Source organism: Pholcus phalangioides, unplaced genomic scaffold (genome assembly GCF_987345545.1).
Source record: "Pholcus phalangioides strain wild (caught in Gottingen) unplaced genomic scaffold, Ppha-v1.0 ptg000007l_1, whole genome shotgun sequence".
Lineage (NCBI taxonomy): Eukaryota > Metazoa > Arthropoda > Arachnida > Araneae > Pholcidae > Pholcus > Pholcus phalangioides.
In genome coordinates, this window is record NW_028301600.1 from 60,277,672 (window position 1) to 60,294,161 (window position 16,490).

A 16,490-nucleotide genomic window follows, 5' to 3' on the forward strand; every position below is an offset into this window, starting at 1 on the left:
TTGAGGGGAGTCTTTTACTACTTAAGCTTTTCATGTATATCATTTTTTTTTAAAATTTGATTTCCACAGATTCTTATATGAAATAAAACTTTCAATAAAATGGTTTCCAAATCCATCTTTTGTGAATTTATATGCTAAATAAAATAAATGCTCTATTAATGAGCATTTGCATATTTTATAACAAATGAAACTGATATTTTCTACATATAAAATTTTTAAAAAAATCTATAACACATGAATTCAAAACATTAACATCCGGAAAATTAATTGGGATAAAATTATGTTTATATGTAGTGAATCTGTTGATATTATGAATAAATAATAGACAACACACTGCCAAAACGTTTTTATTGTAGATATATCTTCTGAAAAATTGTGGAGATGCTACACTTGAAATTACAAAAGCTTTAAAAAACATCCACTGCTTTCTTGTAAAATAACTTTGGGACAATATGTCAGGGGAAAATTCTGAAAACAAGAATGGTACTTCAGGATATGATTGGAACTTTGATAAAAACCTGTGCTCAGAATTGCTTGTACCTCATTGCAATTGAAACAAAAAAATATACCCTCATGTATTCTTATTAGAATACACAAACACATCTGTATTTTCCTTTCACAAGCAATTTCTGTAGCACGGGTTTTCATATCACATCAATGCCGATGAGTTATTGGACCTACCAGAATATATACTGATTTTTCTCTTTTTACATCATTCAGATGCATGAAAGAATGGAAACTTGTTTCATTATGAATAATTGACATATATTAGTACCTAAAATTTTTAAATGCACATAATATCAGGTATAGGTAATATTTCCCTGCTATTTAAAATAATATATATATGTATATATATTTCCCAGATATGCTAGATGAAACATTTACCTTAGATAATAGATATGATCTGATGAGAAAAATATAAAAAATAAACTACAGCATATTGAAAACAGTTGATATGGACTATTCCATTAGTAGACTAGTTATTTCTTGGGAGAGAATCAATGCTAAATAAAGTTTCCCATAATATTACAGTATTAGCATGCTACTGCCCCTTCTGTCCATGAAGGACTGACTTTTGCATCTGGAAAAAAATATCATGTACAGTTTAAATATATTTAAAAACTATCAAAAAATGATCATGTGCTAGGTTTGTAAAATATTAGAAAAAGATATTAGACTGAATTTCCTTTCGATTAAAACTTTCAAAGTAGTGTAGAAAAAAAAAGTTCATGTATTGTGGAAAGCAATTACAAGTGATCAATGAGAGCAGTGCCTTTCTAAATTGAGCTTGCTGTGACATACTTTTCACTTATACACAGCATTGATTTATCAATCCCCTATTTTCAAAAGTGGATGGAAACTTTCCTTGCAGAAATTCACAAGGGTATGGACAGGAAAAGGCGGGTGTATGAATTTTTTTTTTGTGTTTATGCAATTTGATCTAAAACCCAGGACAGCCTACATGTGCATCTAAATTTCAATAAAGCTAGAGCCATGGCATAATGATTTACAACAAGCAACATATTTTAGGTCTAGGCTAACAGATGCAAGACATGCAATGTATGCAAACTCCAGCTTAGTTTGCAGCCTGTGGACAGAATTTTTATAACGGATAAAATATTCAGAGGAAAGACTAGAGTGATATGCATTTCAATGACATATTTGTAATGACATGAACAATGATGTATGTTTCATACCTGCAAGTGCCCCCAAGAAATTTTCCAAAGTATTGGGGAATTTTTCCGCATAAATTCATAAATTTGATATATTACAGCATTGCAACATTCATCCTCATGGCACATGCAGCATCAATATGCAATTCCATTGGTATGCTTGACAAGCATATAGCATCGTTTTAGCCAAATGCTACATGCTTTTCATATAGCATCATTTTCAGGAATATAGGTGTTTCAAGAGCAGTTCCAAATGCTCTGATGCTTCTAAAGAAGTTTCCAAAAAGATATGATTTTTTTTTTCAGCATTAAAACTGCTTTAGAGCTATAAAACCTTGAAGGTATGCCTCCTTTTTACCACAGGTGAAAAGAATAGGCATCATATGATTATTAATAAGGTTCAAGTCTTTCATCAAACCATAAAACACCAGCATAGAAGCAAGGCACCCACAATTGTAGAAATGGAAGCACGGAGAGTGAGGCCCAGTCCACACTGTTGTCCAAGGCTAGCCTCCTAAAAGAAAAAGAAAAATTAACAAATTTACAATAGCATGCATATGCATGTATAATTTTTTATAAAATATTTTTGAAATAAAGTGGTATCTCGACCTACAATTATGAGAAATTATTACAAATGCATTAAGTATATATGAATGCTTGGCAGCATTGAAAAACAAAAGCTGACAAAAAGAAAAGGCATACTGTGTTGGTCTGTACTGTCTACAGTATTTATCACGCAGGTAAAACCACTTTTATTTTATATAGCACAACGTCTGTATTCTGTACTGTATGTAGGGATGTCTTAATTTATGAGGCCCCACACAGGTATGGCCCAGAGGGCTCAAGCAAAGGCTGGAACTATTTTGAGTGAAATAGGGACCCCAAATAGCATCACTTTGTCTGAGAGCAAAGGGATGATGCTACATGGTGCTGTTAAGATAGACTTAACTGTATGATGCTTATTTATTCTTTGTTTAAAGGTATTTTGAATATTGATTGTTTAAAGGTAGGCAAACTAATGGAATCTCCATTCCTTTATATTAGAAAATTTCATTTTTAAGATACAAGATTTTTTGTGATACATGTAAGTTTCAAGAACAAATTAATCTTTCAAGTCAAGGTACTACTATATCAAAAATGAAGAAATTAATAAGAATTTTATTCTGTTCATTTATAAAAATTTCATATCAAAAAATACAATCTGTGCAAAATTATAGCTTCTTCAACTTTATCTCCCATATTTCACTGAAAATAAGACCTAACCAAAAAATAAGCCCTAGCTAGATTTCTCAGGATACTCGTAATATAAGCCCTTCCCCCAAAAACAAGCCCCAGTTTACTTAGTCAGGTGGTCGCATTTCATACGTTTGTTGTAAAATAATGCATTGAATTATGAAGTAATAATATTAATTAATATATTTATTTTATTATTTGACTCTATTTATTAGCCATTAATTATCTCTTTATTACCTGATTTTTTTCTTATCGAGGACAGATGCATTGATATCATCATGTCAATAGTACAGACATGCCACCATTGACATGAAGCCTCTTATTAGTGATAAATGTTTCCAGGGCCATAACTAGGCTGGGGCCACCGGGGCCTCTAGCTGAATGGGGCCCTCACAAAAAATAAACACTTATTTTGTATAATTTTTTCTTTTTCAAGGGGCGCCCCCAAGAAAATGTCTGCCCCGGAGCCCCGAGAAGGTGTGCTACAGCCCTGAATGTTTAGCTTTGGCATGGGTGGGGAGGGGACAACATAATCATAGCCCAACAAAAAAAACACTCAAAAGATGTTTTTTTTTTTAATTTTCAATTCAATGTTCATTTAAATACATTACCTCATAGACTTTTTGGAACCTAGGGACTTAAATGAGCCCACCCTCTCTTCCTAAGCAACTATGTGAGGTCGCCGAGTTCATAGTCCCCCCCCCCCCACAATGGGTGGGCTGACAAGGCTCCAGCCCTGGGGCCCGGGATGATTTTCACCATTTTTTTGCTTTTTCAAGCTATAAATTCATCATAAAGGGGCCCCGCAAAAGATCCCAGCCTAGGGCCCTGCTCCAGGATGTGGAGGCCATGGCAGAGTTCCTTAGTAATTCATGCAGATTCAGTGCAATCCCACCTTGCATACGCCCTTATGGTTGCTATTCATATATACAACCCATGAGTGGAGATACCCAGCGTCAAAGATAGAGCCTACTGATCTAATGTATATGCATATATATAAACTGACATCTTCATCATCCTGCCCCTCAGCAATCATCATCATGTCTCCCCCCACCAGACTGTCAAGTTTATCTCCGCCTATGACGAAGGGAGGGGTCATGCAGGAGCATTGTTTCCCCCCAGCTTTAAAGGTGGAGCCGAATGATCTAATGTATATATGAATTGACATCATCATCATGCCGCCCCCCCCAGACTTTCAAGTCTACCTCTGCCTATGCTAGCAACCCTAAGCCCTGCTTTCTTCGTATCAGAGCACTTAGAATGAATCATTCTTTTTGTAACAAGTTCTGCGGGCTCGATCGGACACAATCGGTGAACTAAACCTGGGTCCAGACCCGAACTGAACTGTTCAAAAGTTGTTTTTAGCTCAAAGTATGGGACAATTTTGACTGCAAAAACAATTTTTTGCACATTTAGGCATTGAGAGTAGCACATCCAGTGGATCCAAAACTGCCTAAACCAGACATGGGGACCAACTACGGGCCCTTCCAGAGGACAAATTTCACATATTCCTTATACTTTTCAGATTTTTAAAAGTCTGATATTATATACTTGTTCTTCACCCTACTGTCATGCGCTCATGTCAGCCAAGATTGCAACCTTGCCATTGTATTCTGTTAAGCTTCCAGGAGATACGCAGAGGAGAGGAGTGTGTGTGTGCGCCTATCTCCTACATACGTGCATCTGTTAGAAGACTAAATTTGATCACCAACCAGACCCAATATTTTTAAGGAAAAAAATTGAGATAATATACAATTTGAAGAAAAAACAATTTCCGTAATATTGAGAGTATCTTTTGTAGCCCCATAATTGAGTACGGTGGTCCTAGAAACTACGAACAACCCATAGCAGTTGGCAACTCTGCAATAGTATGATTTAAATTTATAATTGAAGTAAATGGCAATAAAAATTCTTATAAATTACTGAATTAAATAAGCCAGAGGGTGCCTTTAGACAAGAGGTGAACACGTAGAGAAAAGATTCCTAGAAGAATGATTACCTATGGCTCTTGATATTGTAGGTTTAATAAACAAGCTATTGAAGACGGGACTATCTTAACTCAAGGGGCTCACCTAGACATGGCCCTTGGATCTCAAGTGCATGAGGTGAGGGGAGTCATGATAATGAGATTTGTTACTATAGTAAAAGCATATGAACTGACTGACAGGCACTTCTAGCTAGGTAAATGTGCTAAAACAGCGGTTTCCAAATATGTTTTGTTGTGGAACCCCCCCCCCCCTCAGAAACCTCTGTGTCTGCCATGAACCCCCATTCATAGCATCTTCTATCCAGTACTAGTAAATGTGATGCAATAACAATGCAATCTACTTGATTGCAAGAAAACTAAATCAATGTTTCATACCCCCTATAAAGAACTGTCCCCACAAGTATAATTCTTGTCAAATCATAACAATATTACTGCTGCAATCTACCAACATTGCAGCAGTGCTTTTGCACATTAATTTAATTAAAACTTTTTTTCTTAAATAATTTATTTATATTATTCTTTTTTTTAACATAGCATTAATACTTTTTGTAATGCTACATACAATTGGGCCATGGACCCCCAGTAAAAAGGCTGTAGACCCCTGGGATGGTCCAGGCACCCCCAATTGTGAACCGCTCCACTAGAACATCACTTCACTTGAGAGCTCATGCTGCTGTTGAGACGACCCTGATTTTTAGGCCATTTACACATGTAAATCAATAACTGCATTGGAAATTTAATGGAGAAAAATCTAGGTGGAAAGTTTATCAAGCTTGCCCTGCAAATAAATTAACACCTGGATGAATATAGACTTTTTTATATTAAAAAAATAAAATGAAATATAGATCATCACCTGATAATAGGCCGTAAACATATATTTTGGAGCAAAAATTAAATATTAAAAAAGGCCAGGTCTTATTTTCGTAAAATCAGTATCAGTATGCCACTATGTAAAAATGTTTCTATGCATAAAATTTTTTAGTTTAATTTTTTTTACATCAAAATATGATTCAATCATGTAATGTGATACCTATTGAATCATATATATATATATATGTTTGATATTTATAAATATCATTAAATTAGCCCCATACTTATAATATGCCACAAATTTTCTTGGGGGGGGGGGGGACCTCAAGAAAATTTGTTTTGACTGCAAAAAAGACTGCTGTAATAGCTTTTATAGCAGTCTTTCTAATTATGCAGCTACTGAAACTAAAAGTTTGATATAAAAACTTAATGAGTGAGAAATGTTTTTATTTAAATTATTTTTAGAAAATAATCACACTTTGATAGTCATAATGTGATATTTTATAAAAATTACTTCAGGGTGATGATGGATGCACGGCTCTGGTAATTTACGAAGTGTTCCGTTCCGCATCCTTTGGCATCGTTCTTCTTCATCATAGTGAATTTCTTTTGGTTCTAACGATACGGCCATGGTACCACATTTACATTCCTTATATATCACCAGCATTACTAGATTAGTATATGGAACTCTTTGCACTATGTAATTCCTATCAGTAAAGAAAAATAGTTTTAGTCACAAATAAAACATTCAATCATGGTTAATGATACCTAAAATATAACATTTTACTTAGTTATTAGCTTAACAATCATAGGAAAAAATCAACAAAATAACTTTATAGTAATTTTAAATGTTTTGAATTCAAAAGTCAAGGTCATGCTTAAGCAGATTATTACAAAAGGGTATTTCATACATGATATATTGACTCAAAATATATGCTGTGATAAAATATAATGATTGAAAAACAAACTTCTAAATACAAATTTGTTAAAAAAAAAAATTATAACAGCCAATAAACTTGCAAGTGTAGTTAACAAAATGTCCATGTTAGAACGGCTATTTTTATAATTTATATTTCTATCTTTGAGGTTTTTCTTACAAATATGCATAGTAAAAAATTTGCATAAAGTGACATGCACCCCCTTCCACACAAAATTTCAGAAAGAGTAATATCATTATATAGGTGACTAGCTGTTTGTTACCCACGGCTTCGCTCACGTGAGTTTGATAATCTGAAAATTTTTCCTTGAGACCCTTTTAGGGAGTGAATTTTGAGAAATCCCTTCTTAGCAAGTCTTTGCATCATAAAATGAAGATATTGACCAAATTTCAAATTTATAGTTTCAGCGGTATTCATTTAGCATAATTTCTCTACATAGCATTTTAAGACCCTTATAACTTTCTTAAGGGTCGAATTTTGGAAACCTTCTTAGAGTGAATCTTTATGTCATAAAATAAAACTACTGACCAAATTTCACAAATATAGCTTCACTGGTTTCGGTTAGGCGTGATTTCTCTATGTAACCATTGAACCCTCTTATGAACCCCCTCAGGGGTCAAATTTTGAAAAACCCCTTCTTAGAGTGAGTCTTTACGTCATAAAATAAAACTACAGACCAAATTTCATAAATATTGCTCCAGCAGTTTTGGCTCGGCATGATTTCTCTGTATGACCTTTGAACCCCCTTATGACCCCCTTAGGAGTCGAATTTCGAAAAACCCTTTCTTAGTGGGTTTTTAATTCATAAAATAAAACTACTGATAAAATTTCATATTCATAACTCCAGTGGTTTCGGCTCGGCGATGATGAATCAGTGAATCAATCAGTCAGGACATGTCATTATATATATATACTGTATATTATCATTACAGAAGGTATCATTATATAGGATTTTCACTATATAGTGCTTTTTGTCATTCTATGTAAAACAGATGGATTATACATTGAAAATTATAGTATGTTCTGATATGATAAGAAAACACTGTAATATGGTCATCTTTGGCTTTGATCATAAACTTTACTGAGTTTATGCCATCGTACAAAAAATCCAACTCCACAAGAGAAAGTCACAAGGGCCCCTCCCATTAGGTGTCTGAGGTAAGTTGTTCTCACTGGAAACTACTATGAGTGAAAACAAGTCGTGTGTATGTGCAAGACCTCTATAGTAATCTTGTGCATACACGTGACTTGTTCTGCAACTTGTTTTTGCTCATGGTGGCTTCCAGTCGACAACCAGCCTAATTTGTTGGTACCACAATCATGTCTATTGAGTAATCAATATAATATTGGCGCAGATTGTCATCCAGGTACTTGTGAGCCACTGCTATAGAGAACTTTCATAAAAACAAGATTGGTGCTGTCTCCATTAGGTCATCAGACAATCAGTAGCTTCTCGTAAATAACAAAATGGTTCATATTGACATACACAAAAAAAGATAATAATTGACTTTAGACAAACCTTGCTTCAGTATATTTTAGCAAGAACTGAACTGCCCTATTGATTGCAGAATTTTTGTCTGTATGTAGAACATTTATTTATGTGCTCAAGAAAACTTAAAGATGCATAATTCCAACTCTTGCAAGTAATTTACACATATCTATGATGTTTATTATTCCCATGAAATATCAAAAGTATTTATTTCTTTTGTATTCATATTATATTTTAGTTTTGAAGAAGAAATATCAAGTTTTTATCCTTTCCTTTCATATACATGATATATTCCTTTCCTTTTATATTTCAGATTATTATTCTTTCAAAATAATAAAGCAAAATTTCTGTTTAAGCAAGTTCAACTCACTTATCACATCCTGATGAGTGACATTTTGGAAGCACACCTTTAACTGGTTCCCAATAGTCAGTAGGTTGCATCTCATAGAGATCAAATTCCTTATCACAAGGGCGAGGTCTTGTTTTATTTGGTATTAAATGCTGATACTCAGAGTCGAAATCATAATAGTCGTCTTAGGGAGAAAAAAAATACATAAATAAATATATATTATCATGGAAAAATGTAACAGGAAATACTGCATCATAGTGCTATAATTGTGATATAAAGTATCATCAGTCTTCATCATATGCAAGAACAAGTTAAGAATCTTTATCTTTATCAACTGAACAAATATTCTATCATTCATCATTCTTAAATAGTTAGCTAAAAGCAGCTTAAGTTAACTCCTATGACTATATGTACATGACAACTGACCTGGATGTCCATTATCATTTATTTAGCCTATGATGACTGATTTTGAAGGAAAGACAATTTTCCTGTATATTAGGTGGGGTGAACTTGGAAAGAAAAGTCAACTTTTCCCTGTCGGGAATCAAACCCAGTCCTTTGATTTTTCTTTCCGAGTTCATCCCAGAAAAATTGTCTTTCCTTCATCTATTGGGTTGAGAAATATTATCTCACTATCACTACTGCTACCACCTGGGGCAGGGCCGTCTTTAGAGCATCATGGGGCCCCCAGGCCAAGCAATTTTTCTGAAGCCCTATCTGGCCAAATTTCGAAAATTTCAACCGGTTCTCATTTTTGTGATGCCCATCTTCTCTTGAGGCTTGGGTGGGCCCATGCGTTAAGACGGCACTGCCTAGGGGCCAAGCTGAAGTTAAGGGGGACTACTATGCCTCTACTTCAGCGCCTTACACCACAGTGCATAAATAAGGAAGGATTGGTTGTGTCTTTAGTGGTGTATATGGATAGCACACTTGCCCAGTTTGTAAGAGGACTGGGTTCAATTCCTGATGGAGACAAGTTGAATTTTCTTTCTGAGTTCACCTCGGCATAATATCTAGAAAAATTGTCTTTCCTTCATCTGTTGGGCTGAGAAATATCATCTCACTCTCATGACGGATTTTTCCAAAATTTATCAGTGAATATATATATACGTTTACAATAAAAAAAATAGTAAAATATAAAGAAATGATGCTATTGTTAAGCAAGATTTCTTCAGATATTTTTAAAAAAATCCTCAAATATGTAAAATAAATCAGCCCAACTTATATAAAACTGAAACATAAGAGTCAGTACTAGAGGAGGAGAAACTGAAGGTAAATTTAGAGATAGAACCAATTAAAAGTCTATTAATCACAATTCTTTGTCCAATATTGCAATAGTCACAATAACAGCTCCTATTTTGTCATATACATTTGAAGGAAAGAGAGTGAAAAAGCATGATAAAAGAACTGAGAATACAGCAGGCTGTATAAAACCCATACTGAATGAAATTATTATGCCAATTTTATATTATCTCATGTAACAGTACAAGGTGAAATGAATATTGCTTATATTTTGTAAGTAATGCATAAAAAAAAAATACACCCTGTAAATTAATGTAAAGTGAAATCTATGATACAAAGTAATATACTCTTTAAAAAAAAGGAGGGTTATCATTATGAAAATAACTACTTAATAACATGGTTTGATTCAATTTTATGAACTTTTAAAATATTGAATTATTGATAATTTGTATACTTTCTGGTAGAATCATTTACATAAGAATTGTTTTTTACGTGCAGTATCGCTTTAAAAACAAATTAAACTTAGAAAGTTGAATTCAGAGAAAATCAGTCATATTGTTTATTCTCAGCTCTCACTCATGCAATTCTTACCTTCACGCATTCCTTGTATAAAATTTTTTGAGAAAAAAAAAATGATTTTCATTAAAAATGGCATTGTACCATTCTATATGATAGAATTCATAAATTGAACATTTGTTAGTCTAAATATTTTATAGATTTTTTTTTGGCTGTGTCGTATTTGATAATAACTCGTTAACAACCTTTCCTTATAGCCCATAGTATGTTTAATTGCTTGTTTAAATCTCTTTGGATGCAAAAAAAACAAACCAGATGATGTATTTCTTTTGGAGCATCTCCTTCAGCATTCACATTTTAAAAACATAATTTGGAAGGATTGCAGCACTTCAATTGATGCAACATGTACATTTTTTTTTTGAGAAAAAAAAATTATTCTTAAGAAATATTGACTATAAACATCAATGTATCACATTTAAATTTAAATTATTTAAAATTTTAAAGTATTCAGGGTTGGTTCTGAGTATTTAGCAAGCCCTTTTTAATAAATATTTATTTTTAGAAAGCAAATGGACAGCATTTAGCCATTCAATAGACCCACGTCACAATTTTATTTATTTTTATTTGGCTTCTTCTCTAACAACAGTTATTTTCAAAGAGAAAAAATTTTGGTGATTCAAAAAGAAACAATAAAATATACTGTAAAAATATTATGTATGTATGGCATTAGTAGAAAAAATTATTTTACTAAGTGATGCTCTCTCACAAAATCTGAGAACCAAATCAGAAATAAATTGTGTCAAATAAATTTAGATGAGCTGAATTGCAACAAATAATTCATAGGGTTTGATTTGATTCTTACATAACAAATAGAAGTAGAATCTAAATCAATGCAACAACATATTGTCCTGATGAGACAATGGTATAAAATACAATACAATATCTCAACATAAAAATTATGCCAAGCCATTCATTTCATTGTTGAAACTAGGGTAGAGTATTTCTTTTTAAAATATGTGTTGTGATTTTCAGAGCTGTGTCTTTTATAATAAATTATCTTTTATAATAGTGAACAATTCTGTTTGAAAATAAATATCTTTTACAGTAGGACCACTGTATCCATGGTAATTGATTCCAGCCATTTCCAGGGACACCTGAAACCATATAGTCAACACTCATTATAACGACCCATGTTATAGTGACCATTCTAACATGTGGTTTGATTCAATTTTATGAACTTTTTAAATATTGAATAGTAACGACCAGTAGGACAAGTATACTTAATGACCGGTAGGATAATGTTTTTATAGAACGACTATCATATACGTTTTACTTTCGATATAATGACCCTCCCAATATAATGTCCATTTTTGATGGGACAAAGGGAGTTGTTATATCAAGCGTCGACTGTATAATGGAGAAAAACTTCTGTGACTGAAGTTGATGAGCATACCAAAAGCATTAGTGCACAAACTTCAGCCACACACAGACCAATCCAAACTAATTCAAGAACTTCATCAGCCATTCCACAAAGAGATATAAAAATATTTGGTAGTTTTATAGTAGTACGATATGAGTGAAGCTAAATGTAGGTACAGTGATACCTTAGCTAACAAAGATGATTTTTTCTGGAATCAATCATATTCTTTAGTCAAAACACAATTTCTTATAGGTGTCTATGAAAAATCATTTAATTTGCTTTAGGTACTGACAAAAATTTAAAGATAAGTTTTATTAAACCTAAGAAGCACTGAAGAAAATAATAAAAACTGACTAAAACAAACAACTTCATAAATAGATGGAGAATTTGTAAGGAAGATGAGAGACTGAAGATTCTTTTATTTCACCTGATGTACACAACCCATTCCAGTATCTAGATAGTACTCCTATGCAATGTGCTCAATATGAATAATATTTAATTGGGACCATTTGGCAAAAAAAACCAGTCTTTTTTAAAAATTGCAACCAAAACTGCACTGTATTACAAAGGTTTCGTTTAACAGCTGGCTGATGCGATGATGAATTTAAGAAAGAGAGAAAATTCAACTGTCCTAGTGGGGAATCAAACCCGTGTCCTCTTACTTGCTGGGTGAATGCCTTAGACCAGTGGTTGGCAAACCGCAGCTCGCGAGCCACATGCGGCTTTTTGGCCCCTTGAGTGTGGCTCTTCCACAAAATACCACGTGCACAAAAATTCCAGATTTTTGCAAAATCATGTTTAGACACATATTTTTGCCATTTTGTTCTCTCTCCCTTCCCCTCCCAAGTGAGTAATCTTTTTCACGGGTTTTTGCTGAGAGGAGAGGGCGGCGGCATGCAATGTTTTCCATACTAAGGAACGTCAACCTCTACCCAGCCAGATCATAGAAGACTATGCTCCTGGGCCACCACCTCTCATGACGGCTCTCCTGAGGCCTCCTCTCTCCATCCAACATTGGTCAACACTGCTAAAAGAGATCTACCAGGGGCCACACATCTGAAGACGACGTTCCTGGACCACCATCTTACCACCTCTCATGATGACTCTCCCGTGGCCACCTCTTCCCATCCGCATCCAACATCAGTCAACACTACTTGGAGCCATCTACCAGAGGCCACACCTCTGAAGACAACGCTCCTGGGCCACCACCTCTCATGAAAACTCTCCTGTGACCACCCAACACCACCTATAGAATAAAGCCTCCGCACGAAGCTTGTGACGTCAATGAAGAAGGCCATTTCTCCTTTTGCCATTGGATATAATGCAAAAAAAGGCAAAGATATTACATGCGTCGGCCTGCTATATCCAACGGCAATAGGTGAAATGGCCTTCTTCAGTGACATCACGAGCTTCGTGCAGAGGCCTTGCTCTGCAGGTGGTGTTGGGCCACCTCTCTCCATCTGCATCCAACATCAATCATCGCTGCTGAAGCAATCCACCAGGGGCGACCATCCGAAGACGATGCTCCTGGGGCCTCTGCCCCACTAGACGGCCTGCCTTGGGTTTTCATCGATGACGTCCTCAGGCTAACACCTCATCGGATGAGCTTAGAATGAACGCGTCTTCCTCACATTTCCCAGAGAAGGGAGCCAGATATCTGTAAGTTAATTTTAGGGAGCGTTGTGGAGTGAAAGAAGATGTAGTGTCGAGGATTGAAAAAGGTATGTTGAGATGGTTTGGATATATAGAGAGGATGAACGAAAGGAGATAGGTGAAACAAGTATACAAAACGAGTGCGGGTAGGAGAGTTGGAAGGGGTCGACCTCAGCGAACGTACCTCAATCAGATTGAGGACGTTTTTAGCAAAGACCAGCGTAGGAGTACCTTAATTAAGTTAATAACAATGTACCTACCTATATAGTTTAAGTTTGAAAAATTTGGCTCTCAAAAGAAATTTCAATTGTTGTACTGTTGACATTTGGCTCTGTTGACTAATGAGTTCGCCGACCGCTAGGCTACAAAGGCAATGAATATCTCAATCTTTTTTTAGAGCTTGTGTGCACTGAATGGGACAGTACATGGATGGTCGGACCTAATTCAGGCCAAAGTTCACAATTGTTTACACTGCCACAAGATCGATTATTTGTGAGCCCCCCCCCATTCGGCTTGGGCCCCAGTTTCCATGACCTAGTTATGGCCCTGCCTTTGTCTATCAAAAGAAATATACACCTCGTGTTTAGAGGTAAGAAAAACGCTTTCCTCTGTGGGTTGAAATTTATTGAAAACTACAGACCAGGTGCATTATTATCAATAAGCATCACATTTAATGAACTTTCCTCCAGACTGGCAATAACGGTGGATTTAATGTGACGAGTTTGCAAAAATGGCAGATGCTATACAAGTCATACTGCTTGGGATTCCAGTCCTAAAAATCACAGCAAAATTTTCATTTTTAACAGCTTTACCAGCTTTTCTTGCACCCTTTCGAAAGTCAGCATAGTTTTGTTAAAGATAGTATTAATTAAACAATTATTACTTGATTATCAGTCAATACATACAGTGATATGATACAGTGATTGCTTGAATTTGAGAAATATGCATTTTTTCATGAAAAATCATGTAACTCTGAGCTCACTCAATTCCAGATATTGCTGTATATACAGTTATGGAACTTCTGGTTGTCAAGAGTTTCTTTAGAAGAAGTTCACAGCTTCTCATTTCTTTCAACTTCCTGCTTTTATTTAGCAAGCATTATAATTATTATTTTTTCACCTGACTATAACATTTATAGGTATCAAAGTCTAACAGAAAGATTTATAATAAGATATATGGTATTTATGTACACCACATTTCACTTATCAATACTAATGCTATCACTGCAAATGTGTAATTTTTTATGCAGGAATATTACAAAACACTTCTAAATATTAAGTAGCATTTGATACATAAATATATGAACTGCTTTAAAAATTACACATACCTGATGCTACCGCCCAATTTTCACTCAACCAAGGAAGAATATTGCTATGTACAAAAATCCTATAAAAATATATATATAAATGATCATATCATCAGTATTTGTTTATAGAAATACATCAGAAATATCTCCATAAGTTTACAGACAGCTTAAAGTCTGATTAACATCACCAAACCTTTCTTGACAATTCAATTGAACAAATTATTTTGTTATTCCCATTAATTATTTAATTATTTCCATAAAAAATGGCAGTTGTATGTGTGTGTGTATATATATATACATAAGAAAAACAAATTCTATAGAAATGAATTTGGAAAATAACATCTAAATCGCAATATTACTTTGTAAAATGTTACACTTATACTATGTACTATACAAAACATTTGTGTATCATATGTACTTTTCAAAAGTTACAACTGAAATTTATTCAAATTTAGATTCTTTAGCTTTAGTTGAAGTAACTGTTCATCCCATTGATCAAGAAATTTTACTTTTTATTCGCATGTAAATAAATGTGAATATTTTTTTATTCACATGCTTATTACCATAAACCTAAATATTTTTTGGACATAAAAAAGAATAAGTAAGAAAAATACACATTAATGAGTAAGGAAAATCTGTCTGAATTCTTAATAAAATTTGATAGCAAATGATTTAATATTGGTGATTGTAGTTCTAAATAATACATTTTTAATGTTATTCTTGGTTATCTGTATTTCTATCTCGAAAAATCTAACAATTTTCTTCTATGATTGCTTTCACTTGTTTTTAAGGCTATGTACGAATAAATTGTTGAGATATTAACCCCTATTCCATTTTGAAAAAAATTGCATGCCAAGGAGATAAATTATTGGAAAGCATTTTCTGATCATCAAGTTACAATACTATTTTGTAATGTAAAACTCTTAATACTTAATAAGTTAGGAAAAGTGAATTATAAAGTATTATATTGAAAGAGATATAAATATATATGTTTTTCCTTTCCTATATACATATGAACCACTTTCAAAACCAATACCTTTTCTTTAAAAAAAATTCTTTGCATTAATTCTTGCAGAAATATTTTTTTTATACTTACATTAGTAACTTGCTCCATATCCAATACATGATGTTCATTATGTGTATGAAAGGCTGAAAAAAACACTAATTTTAATGCTAGGGTAAATTAAAAAAAATTTAGTTGGTATTTTACATAAAAACATTTTCAGTAAAACCTGTCTTCAATGGAATTGCAAGAGACAGTGATTTTTTTTCTATGTTGAACACAGGTTTCTGCTTAATAAAGGTTCAATACACATAATGTAAAATTATTTAATGATTCCATATGTAATTGAAATACAATAAAATAAAAATAAATTAATTGATCATAAAGTAAATATAAATCCTGAGTAAATATAAAGTAAATATAGTAAAATTAAAAAGAAATATATATAAAGTAAATGAAGTAAATGGATATGATAACTAAAGTAATGTACATTAACTCTATAATTACTAAATGTACATATTACTTGATATTATACATTATTTACTAAAAATACATACTGTATAAACAGCACACTTATTGCAATATATACAGGGTGATTATAAAAAAACTATTCCGACATATGGGCCCCTAACTATCATACCATTCACAGAAACTGAATGAAATTTTGGCATAAGGTATTTTGATGTATGCGCTCAAGAATGATATGGAAAACAACAGTGTCACTCTAACAGTTACGGTTACAGTGAGAAAATTTCGAAAATATCAAATGGCAACACCAAGTTTTTTGTATTGGAATGTGATCTCCATTGTGAAAAACCCTAAATAGCGTTCGAACGGCAACTGTAGCATGAAAATCACTGGAAATCACGGC

General features: G+C 33.6%; 1 protein-coding gene across 6 annotated transcripts in view; it reads right to left on the minus strand.

The window, feature by feature from the left end:
• Window positions 1-331: 331 nt before the first annotated feature.
• stj (voltage-dependent calcium channel subunit straightjacket) overlaps window positions 332-16,490 on the minus strand; it is a 241,739-nt gene continuing 225,580 nt past the window's right edge. For 3 of the 6 annotated variants that reach the window (XM_089233704.1, XM_089233703.1, XM_089233702.1), the window contains 5 exons: window positions 15,713-15,765; window positions 14,638-14,696; window positions 8,501-8,663; window positions 6,218-6,410; window positions 1,940-2,187 (listed from right to left, as the gene is read on the minus strand). In XM_089233704.1, coding sequence (XP_089089830.1) covers window positions 2,086-2,187; window positions 6,218-6,410; window positions 8,501-8,663; window positions 14,638-14,696; window positions 15,713-15,765 — 570 coding nt within the window. In that variant the 3' untranslated portion in view covers window positions 1,940-2,085. Of the gene's footprint in view, window positions 2,188-6,217; window positions 6,411-8,500; window positions 8,664-14,637; window positions 14,697-15,712; window positions 15,766-16,490 lie in introns of those variants that run through there. The other 3 variants (XR_016192865.1, XR_016192864.1, XM_089233705.1) reach the window with 2 other exon arrangements.